The 13,444-nt window shown below is 36.3% G+C and overlaps 1 protein-coding gene across 1 annotated transcript in view; it reads right to left on the reverse strand.

Annotated features, from left to right (window-relative positions):
• The window catches only part of DNAJC15 (DnaJ heat shock protein family (Hsp40) member C15), a 75,596-nt gene that overhangs the window by 35,328 nt on the left and 26,824 nt on the right, over nucleotides 1-13,444 (reverse strand). Inside the window, exons 2-3 of the mRNA XM_055336093.1 lie at nucleotides 10,550-10,601; nucleotides 7,571-7,644 (exon numbers count right to left, since the gene is read on the reverse strand). Of these exons, the coding sequence (XP_055192068.1) occupies nucleotides 7,571-7,644; nucleotides 10,550-10,601 (126 nt within the window). The remainder of the gene's footprint in view (nucleotides 1-7,570; nucleotides 7,645-10,549; nucleotides 10,602-13,444) is intronic.

The raw sequence follows: 13,444 nt of genomic DNA on the forward strand, positions 1-13,444 counted from the left end.
ATACACTGTTCAGCTTCCCTTTTAGATCCTGAGGCTGTTACTGGTAGATAGCACTCAGCTGTCATATTCTTTAGGAATTGCCTTGGCTGGAGAAATTCAAATTCAGGTCCCTTTCCCTGAGCAGTTTCTGTTTGATATAGGAATATAAACATTGTAGTTCTCTAGAGCTCAGTCCTTGGACCTCATATCTATAACTCACTTATCAGGTTAGGTATCATTTAGCCTTATGGCTCCTTGCCCCAACCTGGGACAACCACAATGAGCCATCTGAGTCTTAGAGCTTGGCATGAGGTTGGCTGAGGCCTTTGTTACGACTGTACTGCAAACTAAATTATCTCTTTGTCCTTCTTCCTTCTCTTCCGTTCTGGAGCTGTTGATCCTAAGAGCACTCCCTAATGAACTACTGTTGCAAGATTTCTATTCCTTTACTTCCCACGGTTCTTGGTCATGCTGCTTCCAAGGAGAAAGAGGTAAACCAGACAGAGCGGGGGGGCAGCAAGGCAAAGTTTATTGAGCAATAGTACAAAGCTCCCCAGAGAGAGGAGACCAGAGAAGGTTGCTGTTCTGGCATTTAAATCTAGGGATTCTTGTGAGCTCTTTTGTAAAACTATCTTAAGCATCCTGAGTATGCGTCCCCTGTGGATTGGCTGCTAAGGTGTGCCAATCAGGGCTTTGATCACACACCCATCCACCTACTGAGCTATTGTTCATATACTGGTGATCTTTTGGGGCTGACAATTAGAGACTAACTGCCTCAACCGATGACAGTGACCAATGTTTTATGGTTGTTTTTGTCTCAGGATATTTTACAAAAGTCACCTATGCAGAAGCTGCTAGACAGGATACTACTATGGTCCTATTTAAGCTGCAAAAGAAGGATGCTAATGCAGTTTTGTCTTAGCTGTCCTCGTTCCCTGTTTTCTTGTCAGGAACCTTGGCTCTGGCTATTTAATTGTCTAACTCCTAACCCCATCAGCTTGCTAATTTCTGCCTGTCTGCTTTGTCTCAGTTCTGGTGAAGTTAAACTGCAAGTGACTTTACGATTTTTTGCCTAAACTGCCAAACTGCCATTTTAATGACTTAAGAGTGGAAGCAGTTATTTGTTGTGGGTAATAAATACCAGGAAATTGGTTTTGGATATAGTAAGTTTGAAATGTCTGTTAAATATCGAAATGGAGAAGTCTGACTTGGAGGTAACATTTGGGAGTCATGAGTATACATACAGTATGTAAAGCCATGAGACTGAATGAGATTACCTAAGGAGTGAGAGTAGAGAAGTCCAAAGACTGAGCCCTAGAGATTGCAAGTTTGAAGGGGTCCAGAAATGGAGAGGAATCAGGAGGCAGACTGAGGAGGCCCAGCAGTGAGGCAAAAGGAAAAGCAGACACCAAAAGTAAGGAAGGGAAAAACAGTTTCAAACACTTCTGATAGGTTAAGTCAGATGTGAGCTGAGAACTGACTGCTGAATTTATCAGAGGTCAAAGTCTTTGACAAGAGCTACAGGGAGTAGGAGTGAGAGTCTGATTAGAGTGGATTTAAGAGAGTACAGGAGGGAAGGAACAGGAGACAGCAAGTACAGACAATGCTTTAGAAATTCTTAACAGAGAAACAGGATGCATGAATTCAACTTTTAGAAGGAAAAAAAATACATCAATGATTACACTGCATACATGTTTTTAAAACATGAACCCCTATTTTTGTATGGAAAAATAAGTGTATGTTTACATAAAACAAAATGAGAAAAAATATATATATACTAAAATATTATTTTTCATGGGTGACATTATTAATATTTTTTCTTCTTTATGTTTATTTTTACTTTCTAAATTTTCAACAGAGGCTACCTGTACAATTTTTTAAAAAGGAGAACTAAATAAAAGACAAAGGAAATCATTAGAATTTTAAAAATGAGCCAGATCTGGTCATTTATATAAGCTGTTGTCTTTGAACAACTTGTTATAAATTTCTACTTCGTAATAATTCCCTGGCAATTAATTCATTTAACAAACATTTCAGCACCCACTACATGCCAGGAACATTTCAATGAGACAGGTCAAGTTTTGTCCTTCATCACATAGATGCTAATCTATCAATGTACCAGTGTTGTGAGGAACAGGATATACTATTTCAAGTTTCGAGTAATTTACAATCTAGAAAGAAAACTAACAACAATGCCCTTCTCCAAATTGTGAGAGGAGGAAAAGAATCAAATTATTTAAGTACACAAAGTAACCTGGACATGTGTGGGTGCACACACACATACACACAGAATATATAAAGGACTAGGGGATTTAATAGAGGAATAACTGCTGGTTTTAAGTTTTCTCTCAGCAGATCAAAATTTTTACTAGATGCATACTTACTTCCTGACATTTCTATCAGTATTTATTTACCTTTGGGAGCTCCAAAATTTCAGCATAATAAACATGATAAATTGATGTTTCATGAAGTGTCACTCCCACTAGTCACAAAGCTCATTAACCCTAAGGGCAGGTATTGTTCTGAGCAATTATTTACTTTTAGTTTTGCCCAGGTGGAAAAGGAGACCCAGGGCAGCCCTGGTGGCACAGTGGTTTAGCGCCGCCTGCAGCCCAGGGCGTGATCTAGAGACCCGGATAAGTCCCGCGTCGGGCTCTCTGCATGGAGCCTGCATGTGTCTCTGCCTCTCTCTCTCTCTCCCCTGCATCTCTATGAATAAATAAATAAAATCTTAAAAAAAAAAAAAAAAAGGAGACCCAGAACTTAAAAATCTCACATCTGGATGAGGCTCACACCCTAAAACACTGGCCTGCTTATGAGTAAGTTAATCTGTGCGTAACTGGAAGGAACAACATAGAAAAACTCCATCAAATAGAGTGGATGGCTATACTTTTCTAAAAGACTTTCCAAGAACAGAAACAGTATGATTCCACTACTTTTATGCTGCTGTCTATTTGAAATATACCCTGAACCTTACAAACTACTATTTTGTATCACTCTGTTCATAAAGTATATATATAAACAACATACCTCAATATAATTTTCCTTCTAAAATTAGCATTAAATGCTATAGTGCCATATATTATCGAATATGAAATGAATATCAAGTTAAACAAAATCTTCATTAAATAATTTACTCAGCCAAGAGCCTGAAATACAAAAGCCCCCCAGACAACCAAAGAACTGTATCATTTCCATAATCTTGAGAAGAAATACATTTATCATAAACTATAAATTCCTATTATTTACAATAATCTATTTCATTTAGAGAGCCACAGAGAGGATTTTAATTTATGTTGGTTCCTTGAATATCACTTAACTGTAAGACAAAAGAAGTGCAATTTTTAAAAATTGTAATAAAATAAAAGGATACTTTCACAAATAGAAAAATAAAAGCCTTAAAAGAAGATGAATGACTTGAGTTTTTCCCCCAGGAAAAAAATTAGGGATAGTCAACATTAGCTGAGTTAATTAGCTGAGTTTTTAATATACTAAAAATCAAGCAAAAAACTACTAGTTTAAAACAGAATATTGCATTTAAAAAGATCTTTTGCTTCCTAAAGTACCTCTGAAATGAGAAGAGAAATATTTTTAAAAGGAAAAGTCCATTGTAGGCCTAGAAAAACAAGAAGTGAGACAAGTAGTAAGGCAGAAACTTTAAATACTAGAAGGTTGAAAACAGGTAAGACTGCACATACAGAAAAATCACTGTAGCCTCAAACACCAGAAGAAAAAAGAAAAGCCTTCTCAGGAAATTAAGGGGACTACCGCCTGTCATTTTGCCCTCAGGCTAAGAAAGACAATTGCATGCCTGGGATATATTTCATTGCAGGTGGTAGGTCCAAGAGAAGCAAAGGGGAGTAACTAGCAGCTCACATTTCAGAACCCAGAAGGCCAGGGAGGGACAGAGTGTGCCAAGAAATAAAATACACATAGTACTCAATCTCTCCTCAACCTCTCTCTAGAGGTCCCAAGCCTGCCTCTGGGTGCTCCTTGCTTTGGAAGACATGTCTGTTGACATAACCTATCATTGTATTCATAGCCCACTATGAACCGTCCCATTCAATTAAATTACTGAAGTAAGTCTACCAAACTGTTTAGGAAGCCCACTTATATTAATCAACTTAGTTCTCACAAACATAAACCAATAACCAAGGCTTATCAGACATTTGAACAAATCCAGTATCATGGGGGAAAAGCGGAACAAAGATGAACAAATAACAACTAGCTTTTGGAGGAGGGAGATAAATCAGGAAGCAGAAAAAGATTTGACAAAATTTGAATTAGTATCTTATATCCACAAAGAGTAAGTTGCTATGAAAAAGAAACAAGAAAATTTTCAGGTATTAAAATATTACTGATGTAAAAAATTTAGCAGATGGACTAAATAACAGAATGGCCATTATTAAAAAGCAATCAGGTGATATGGAAAATAAGCTGTGGAAATACTGTGGAATGTAAAGCAAAAAGATAAGAAAGAAAATGTTCAGAGACATGAAGGATAGACTTAGAGGTCCAATGTGTCTCTAATAAAAATTCCAGAAACAGAGAAGAGAGACAATGGAAGGAAAAAATAAAGTATGAGAGAATCTTCTAAAACAAAAATAGACAATTTTCACTTAAGTCGCAGTAAGATTCACTGTGAGATTTTAGAATATCAACAATAAAGAGAAAACCCCAAAAACTTCCAGTTAAAAACAAAAATCACCAAAAAACTAAAAGCCTAAAGTACAAACAATAACGACAAAAATCCAAACAGGCTGCTTGTTTACAAAGGAGTAAGAATAAGAACATCAGAAATTCTGGCTGAGAGCCTGAGTGTACCAGAAAATGTGGCTAAGAATATGCAGGAAAGAATTTATGTGGGCACTGAGGTTCATTCAGTCTGAGCAGAGATTTTTTTTTTTTTAAGTAATTTCTACCCTCAATGTGGGGCTCAAATTCACGACCCCAAGAGCAAGAGATGCAGCAGGCTCCACTGACTGAGCCAGCCAGGAGCCTCCTGAGCAGAGATTTCTGTACTCCTGTCCTACTGGCTCCACCAGATTCCAACCAGCAGCTAACTGATGATTAAGAGTGAGAGCAAAAGAAACAAACTGTTAGCAGAGAAGAACTTAAAACATTTACCATCCATGCATTCCATATGAAAAAATTACTCCAGGCAGTATTCCAGAAAAATGGGGGGGGGGGCGCGGGGGGAGTATGAAAAAACAAAGATGGGATTTAAGAACAAGATGATGTTAAGGCACAGAGAAAGCAAACCTCAAGAAAAAAAATCTAAAAAAGAATCCATAGGAATCTGAACCTTGCAGGCTTTGTTTTGAGTCACAGAGATTTAGTGGCACATGATTACAAATCCCATTTTTTAGCAACTCTATTCGGTTTAATAATGAATCATATTTATAAGATTAAAACTCTGTGAATGCAGTGTTTTATGAAGTTTGACACTTGGAAATCATTAGTGCCAAGAGAAAGTATGCATATATTTAATTTGTCAGTTTCCCTAGATTTTTTTAATACTTAAAAAATTGTTTAAGACATTCTTATCTTCACAGAGGTATAATTAGGATGACGACGATGATGATAAAGATGTTCTAAGAAATATTTTCACTGCAAATTGCAGGAGTAGTACTTTGTAGGGGGAAAAAGGGCCAGATTTATCAAAAATTGCTCCTTACCTCAGGCCCACAGAGGAGAAGGAAAGAGGGATACATCATTTCTCTCTCAAGAAATGCAGGTGCCAAGTTCCGTACACCCGTGACAACCTCTTAAATGCATCTACCTTATCCGTGAGCCTCCACAGAGCGGTGAAAATTTTCTCAAATCTCTGAAGAAAGAGCCTTCTAGGCAGTGAGAACACTGCAAAGGTCCTGAGGTGGAAATGATCTTTGCAGTGAGAATAACTCCAGAGGAATATGCAAAGAGAATAATGGTAGAATAGAGCCTAGATCATCTAAGGCCCAACACACCATGATAAAAACTGCAAATTTCGAGTATAATGGAAAGCTTTTGGAACGTTGTGAGCCCTGGGGCAGTGTGATTTGCATTTTAGATTATCACTCTGCCTGCTGCCTGGAGTGTAGACAAGAATGAGCCAGAGTGAAAGCTGTCAATCCCGTTAAGAGGGTATTGAGATAGTGCAAGTAATACATAATGTTGGCTTGAAATAGAGGAATGGAAACAGTGGCATAGTTCTTTAATGGATTGTTATTTATGTCTTTCCATATGTTTATAAATAATGAATGGAGAAAATTTCAGAAATTATTTCTCTTCTGTTAAGGTGATCAGTAGATATATTTATATTGTAAATAAAAGACTCACAAGTTTTATAGAACTACATTATTTAACATCGTAAGGGAAGAGAGAACAAGATTTACCTGGTCTGCTCCCTCACCTTCTCAGAGAGGCCTTCCCTAACCCATCTAATATGGATTCCTCTTTGCTGTTATTCTTGAACCTCTTACCCTGATTTAGTTTTCTTAAAAACAGTCAACATTTCTACATATTAGGTATTTTACTTAGTCACTTGTTAATTGTCTGTGTCCACTAAAATGTATGCTCTTAAGGCCAATGCCTTTGTATGGTCCATGTCTATAGCCCACTCCCCAAAATACTGTCATGTAGTAGGAGCTTAATGAATATTTACTGAATGAATAATAAATACCTAGTAATACTGCAGAATATAAAATATAAGTAGGTAAACAGAGGGAAAAAAGAAACATGTTCCCTCTAATCATAGACATACATATATAGATCTGCAAAATCACTTGCAGTTCTTTTGAAACTGAGTTTAATTATTTGTCAGTATGTCATCCTTTGAAAGTATGGTCATTGTTCATAGCTAACTAAGCTTCACAAGCCTGTAATGCCTTTGCTAAAACAAGCCATTCATTCTCAAATTGCTGCAAGCCAAGTTGATCTATCCCATATCTGCTTCTATTTCCCAGAAGCCAATGTTTATGCTGCAATGCTTCAGTGAGTTTTCTTTGCATTGTGTCTAGTGGTACAAACCAGTTCACTACACTGCAGCTTTTTAGATATCTACTATCATTCATTCTTCACTTATATTCAGCTCAGCATAGCAGCCACAATGCCTATAGATTAATGTGTAAGCCCTATAGAATTTCAGGATTGGAATCTCAATTTTATGTTTGAGATGACCACACAGTGGTACAAGGGGGTCAGTTTCAAATTTCAGGATGAAATAAACTCTTGAGTAAGCTCCATCAGGGCAGGGACAATGCCTGTTTTGTTCTTCAACTATACCCAGCTTTTACCACAGGGATTAGTATAGAAAATAACTACAAGAATAAATTAATATTAATTAAACAAGGAAGAGAAATTACCTCAAGGTCGGGGTATTACTACTAAAAAGAATATAGTAATTAGATGTCAAAAGCAGGAATAAGGTTAGAAATAAAAATAAAGTGACCAAGACTAAAACAAATCAATAAAATTGGACCAACTGTCCTAGGATATAATAAAGAAAGTAAACTACAAGTGCTGGAAGACATTTTCTAAATTACTATCAAAAATGGCATATGAACAAAAATTAAAAAGAGCCTTCTAACTAAGGCCATCTTTAACTCACAGGAGTAGAAATCTTCTTTGTCGTTTCTGTGATTACTTGTTCTAGAGGTTTCCAGAACTGAAATGCATAGCGACCTAAATAATAACAGAAATAAAAGCAAATATATTTTCTATAATCAAATACAATACCCACAAGGTACAAACCACAATATTTATTGATAGCTTCTTCTATCTATGTTATTTCAACAACTATATCAAAATTTGTCAGGAAGTCCTATTTTTTCAAATTTCTAATTTATTAAATAGAAGAAGCATTTCATTTTAACATCAGTAAAATAGTTACTAAATTTATCAAGTTCTAATTCATTATTATAAAATTAGAAAATGTCAATGTTGGGGCAGACCAGATGGCTCAGCGGTTTAGTACTGCCTTCAGCCCGGGCCTGATCTTGGAGACCCGGGATCGAGTCCCACATCGGGCTCCCTGCGTGGCTCCTGCCTCTCCCTCTGCCTGTGTCTCTGCCTCTCTCTCTCTCTCTGTGTCTCTCATGGATAAATAAATAAAATCTTTAAAAAAAAATGTCAATGTTTATATATCTTACTTTCATAGAATATGCTAGGTAACAAAAAAATAATATCCTAGCACTCTTTCTACCACAAACTATAGATAAAGTCCTTTCGTGTAAGTATATTCACACACCTGGTTATTTGCACTGGCTTTCACAGTGATAATCACTTTGAAATATATAGAAAACAAATACTACTTATGATCTGTAAAACACGGGATAATAGTAATGCCGTGACCTCTAAAGTAAAAAAGCAATTATGTAAAAAATATTCACCAAAGTTGCTTACTGTTAATTTCTCACTGAGGATGACTATTCTCCTAAAAACATTTTATTTTATTTTAGTGCTTTCTTTCCTTACGTATCCTAATAAACTCCTCTGAATCTTCAATAGCAAAAACAGGTTCCAAATTGTTTTGAGGGTATGGTACAAGAATGAAATATTACCTGGCTAATTTACCTTTTGTACACTAATCAGCATATGTATCTACTAAGAGTAGATACTAGTAGTATCTAGTACTAGTAGTCTTGCTAGAAAGCCCATTATGACACTCTGGACTTTATTCAATTTCCAGCCATAACCTTCTTTACAAATCAAGATTTCCACTGGGAAAGTTAAATTACCTACATCTTTTAGAAAAAGTTATCTGTCTAAACATATTGTTATTCCTGTGCAAAAAAACATATGAAAGAGAAAAATAGGATGCTAGAAATGGGAAGTAGTCAATCCAAGTAGAGGATAAAAAATTCTTAAGATCAAGGAGAGCATTAAGTAAAATTAAATAAATGAAATAAGTGAAAGCCTAACTCATCCAATTCTCTTATCCTAGAGTTGTCAACTTCTATGTGATTCTATAATAGTATAAAGTATAACTTTTAAGTTATTTCAAAATAATTAAAAGCACATACAATTAGGCAGTCTCGATGAAAACAGCAGGCAAAGCCTTTAAAAAGTGACATCTGGAGGTTTACTATAACCATAGACCAGAAGACTTAGTTTCAACAAGTTTAAGTGTACTTTTTCCTAAATTCTATTATTCAGTTATATTTGGCTCTGGAAGAGATCTGCCTGCTATTTAATATTCTAGTTAGTAATAAGAACTTGGCAATAGTATGGTATGTACACAATACACATGCCAATTCTTCTCATTTTAGAAAGAAGACTCTGGCAAAAGTACAGCATTTTTCTTTAATTTCAAATAAAAATCTTACATTTGAATTTTAAAATACCTATGCCAATAATAGCTAATACTCTAATAGTTAATACTAAAATTGCTTCATGTTTATGGGCAAATTTGTCAGAATTCCTTTTTGGACATGATAGTCTCCTCATGAAACCTCAATATAGTTACAATGAGACACAAGTTCCTGATGCCACAAAGACCAAGAGAATCTGAACCATTGGTCTTCTAGATTTTTGTTTTTTTAAAGATTTTATTTATTTATTCATGAGAGACAGAGACAGACAGAGAGAGAGAGAGAGAGAGAGAGAAAGAGAGAGAGAGAGAGGCAGAGACACAGGCAAAGGGAGAAGCAGGCTTCATGTAGGGAGCCCGACGTGGGACTCGATCCCGGGTCTCCAGGATCACGCCCTGGGCCAAAGGCAGGCGCTAAACTGCTGAGCAACCCGGGCTGCCCTAGATTTTAAAGTGTTTATTGTTAAGGTGCTTTAAAAGACAGTTGTGTGAAATTAAATATCATATAAAACAAAACAAAATTCTTTATGTCCCATTTTTCTACTGGATCTTACTAAGTCCATATAACCACAATAGAATGTAACTTCACTTAAAAAAAAGATCTGCAAAACAAAATTGTGGAACTTGAGACACAAATGCTAAAACAAAAAATGTAAATCTTTATCAGCAAGGAGAACTCTCAGATTAACATCTGACTAGGAAATAACTATGCAATTTAAAACTATATGTTAATGACTAGAAGAGACAGCAATTTTGCTTTAAATTTTTACAGCTATTCTTTGGTGAGTAGTAAAAAAAATTCTCCTGAGTTTAAAAGGAAATTACACCAATGTGTTAAAAATGAAGTAATTAATACATTCTGGGGGAATAACTGTGCTCATCAGGAAAAGTGACAGTTCAAGAAACATATAATCTGACCTGCAAGAAAAAAAATCAATATGGGAGAATAAAGGAATCCCATATCACTTACATTGCTCCATATTAAAAAAATTTTTTAAAGTATACTATAGCTTAAAACTAAAAAAATGCCAGGAAAGTCAACCATTATTGGAGCTAGTTTTCCTAGCTTCTATATTGTTAATTTTCTTCACTACACAGTTTATCTAGGTTTTGCTACACTGACAAATGTTCAGTGACTATAATTGGAGGAAACAATGAGAATGTATGTCTTAACCAAAACCTCAGAATGTGGAGGGTCTCCCCATGAATCACTACAGAAGCTATTTGGAAATATTTCTCCTACAACATTTATTGCTAAGTATCCTTTATTTATCTTACCTGCAAATGCAACAGCTGCAACACCCAGTCCTATAGCTATCAAATTTCTTGCCTATGGAGGAAAAAACGATTATCACTTACAGTCTTACACACCAGCTCTTTTTAAGTAAACCATTTTAATAATGAAAATAATTATGTTAAAAATTTTTTTCCTCAAGCTCTGCTGTGAAGAATAGAACTTCTTTTAACCTTTAGTGTCAGGAGCCTGGGTGGCTCAGGGGTTTAGCGCTGCCTTCAGCCCAGGGCGTGATCCTGGAGACCCGGGATCGAGTCCCACATCCGGCTCCCTGCACAGAGCCTGCTTCTCCCTCTGCCTGTGTCTCTGCCTCTCTCTCTCTGTGTCTCTCATGAATAAATAAACTCTTTTAAAATAATAATAATAATAATAATCTGTAGTGTCTATGGTATTTGACCTATTGTGTACTATATATTTAGCCAATTTTCAGTGAACTAAAATTATTTGATTTCATTTAATTCCCATAAATTTGAATTCATTCTATCCAAGAGCTTTTATGTTACCTATTGTAAAATATTTTCTGTATTCTTTTTTTAAAAGACGTTGTGTATTTATTTTTTGGGGGGTGGGGAGCAGGAGAGGGACAAGCAGACTTGGCACTGAGCACAAAGCCAGACATGAGGCCCAATCCCATGATCCCGAGATCATGACCCGGGCCAAAACCGAGTCAAATGTTCAACTGACTGAGCCACACAGGTGCCCCTGTAAATTATTCTTAATAATGGGTTAAATATACTTACCTTCTACAAAGATAAAAAGCACATATTTCCTTTATATTTGCAATGCTCAATGGCATTTGCTGTTTTTAAAAATTTGATAAAACATTAGATCTATGTTTAGTAAAGTCAAACTGCCAAAAATTAGTAAAAATTATGAATAACTTAGAAGTCAATTTATTTCTACCTTTCTAGACCAATGTAAAAAATTTTAAAGAGCCAAGAATTCAGAATCTAAAGTTATGAGCTCATTCTGATAAAAATCTATTTTAAATTAGTTATATATTCCGTATTATTCTATGCTCTTCCCCTTTGCTATCTCAGAAAAATATTTAAGTCACAACAGCAAAGGTTTATGTAGTAAAGATCAGTGATCCCTCCCCCCCCCCAAATATCCATTCTCCCTTTTTTTTTCTCTAGGATCAGGAGTTGCTATTTTTAGGCAGACATATTTCCAAGGCTCCCTTAGACTATGGCTATGTTAACTAAGCGTTGGTTTATAAAATAATAAGCAGAGTAGTACGCACAACTTGAGAAGTCCTTCGTGGGACAAGAAAAATGTCTTTCTCCTTTTCCATTTCTCCTTCTGCTGGCTGAAACACAGACATTCTACAGCCATCTTGGGTAAAGAAGGAAAAACTGTTGGATGAAAGGCGACTATGTCCTGGATGATCATGGAGCTGCCATAGCACCCCTGGACTGCCTTTATTTATATAGGAGAGACAGAAATGTTTTTGTCTGATTTGGTGAGAGAGGTAAATCCGTAAGATCAAGGAAAGGCCATAAAAATAAAATCTAGCATAATCTCAGGAGGGAACAGAATGGATTCATTTCACATTGGTGCAGAAGTAGTAAGATGGAGGCTGAGACTGGAGAATGATAAAACCGAAGAGCCCTATAGACATTAGTCTTCAAGTTGGTAAGGGAATACAAATCTTGGGAAATCAAAGCCCCAAGTCTTCAAGGGAACACTCTATCATGAGAAACACCAGAAAACAAAGAGCAGTTGTATGAAGGTACTCTTAACTTCAATATCTAGTAGCTTTCTCATAGAAATCTAGAACTCTTCATAGACAAGATGAAGTTTGTCTACAGCTCTCAGTTCTTGTTCTAAGATATATCTTTTCACCAGGCAGTAACACTGGAGCACCTTAGTAAAGGAAGATTCTTTCCCTGGCAGAGGGGAAGAAGCCTAGAGAGGTTAAAAATATCCAGAGAGTTTCCAAAGTTCCTTTCAGGTTGTCTAGACAGGTTGCCCTGAATAGAAAGGAAGGGAGTACTGATTTTAAAGAAGATATTCTGTTGAGGTATAATTTTGCCATTTTCTAGAGCCTCCCTGAGGCTATATAGTTTGAAATTTCCAGTCTTATTTTCCACTGGTTCACTCTAATGAACCTCAGCCCAAACAAACTACTCAAATGTTTCATGTGTGAATTTCTTCTCCTTCCTTATAACCTTATGTATTCTTTCATCTGACTAGAAATATTTATCTTTGTCTACCCAGATGTAATTTCTTAACACTTCAACTTAAATCTACCATAGAATGGAAGAAATCATTTGCAACACAAAACAGACAATGAGCACATATCCAAAGACATAAATAGGATTCCTCCACATTAATAATAAGTAATTAATAATCTTGGTATCCAAGCTTGACTATAAAGTCAAACACTGGAAAATGCTTTACTTACATTAAAGAAGATACAGATCAGTTCCAGTTGTATGCATCAGTTGGCTAGTGGGTGCCCCCAGCAGCTAAATGACTAACAGAAATGGGCCTACAGGCACCCACCCACCCCTCTGGTGGTATAGTAGAAGGACCTTCCCCCTCTCTACCCTACATTGTCCCTGGAATCTGAAACACTGAAAGCTGAGGGCATACGAAAGCCATTGACTATGCTTAAGCAGAACAAAGAAACACTCAGTAAGCCTGGCACCGGGAAAGATAACACCACCAAGGTGGTAAACCCAGCACAGGCTATGTTAGCTCCTCATCTCTTAGTGGGGAAGTATTCCGAGCATAAGGCTGACTTTTATTTGGCCAAGTGGGATTGAAATACTGTGCACAAGAGACAGTCCTTCCCAACAGGAAGCATGAGCAGAAAAGCAAAAGGTAGAAGGATATAGAAGTAATGGTACAATTTACTCCCACCCTATTTCCTC

This window comes from Nyctereutes procyonoides, unplaced genomic scaffold, assembly GCF_905146905.1.
Source record: "Nyctereutes procyonoides isolate TBG_1078 unplaced genomic scaffold, NYPRO_anot_genome, whole genome shotgun sequence".
NCBI classification, from domain to species: Eukaryota; Metazoa; Chordata; class Mammalia; order Carnivora; family Canidae; genus Nyctereutes; species Nyctereutes procyonoides.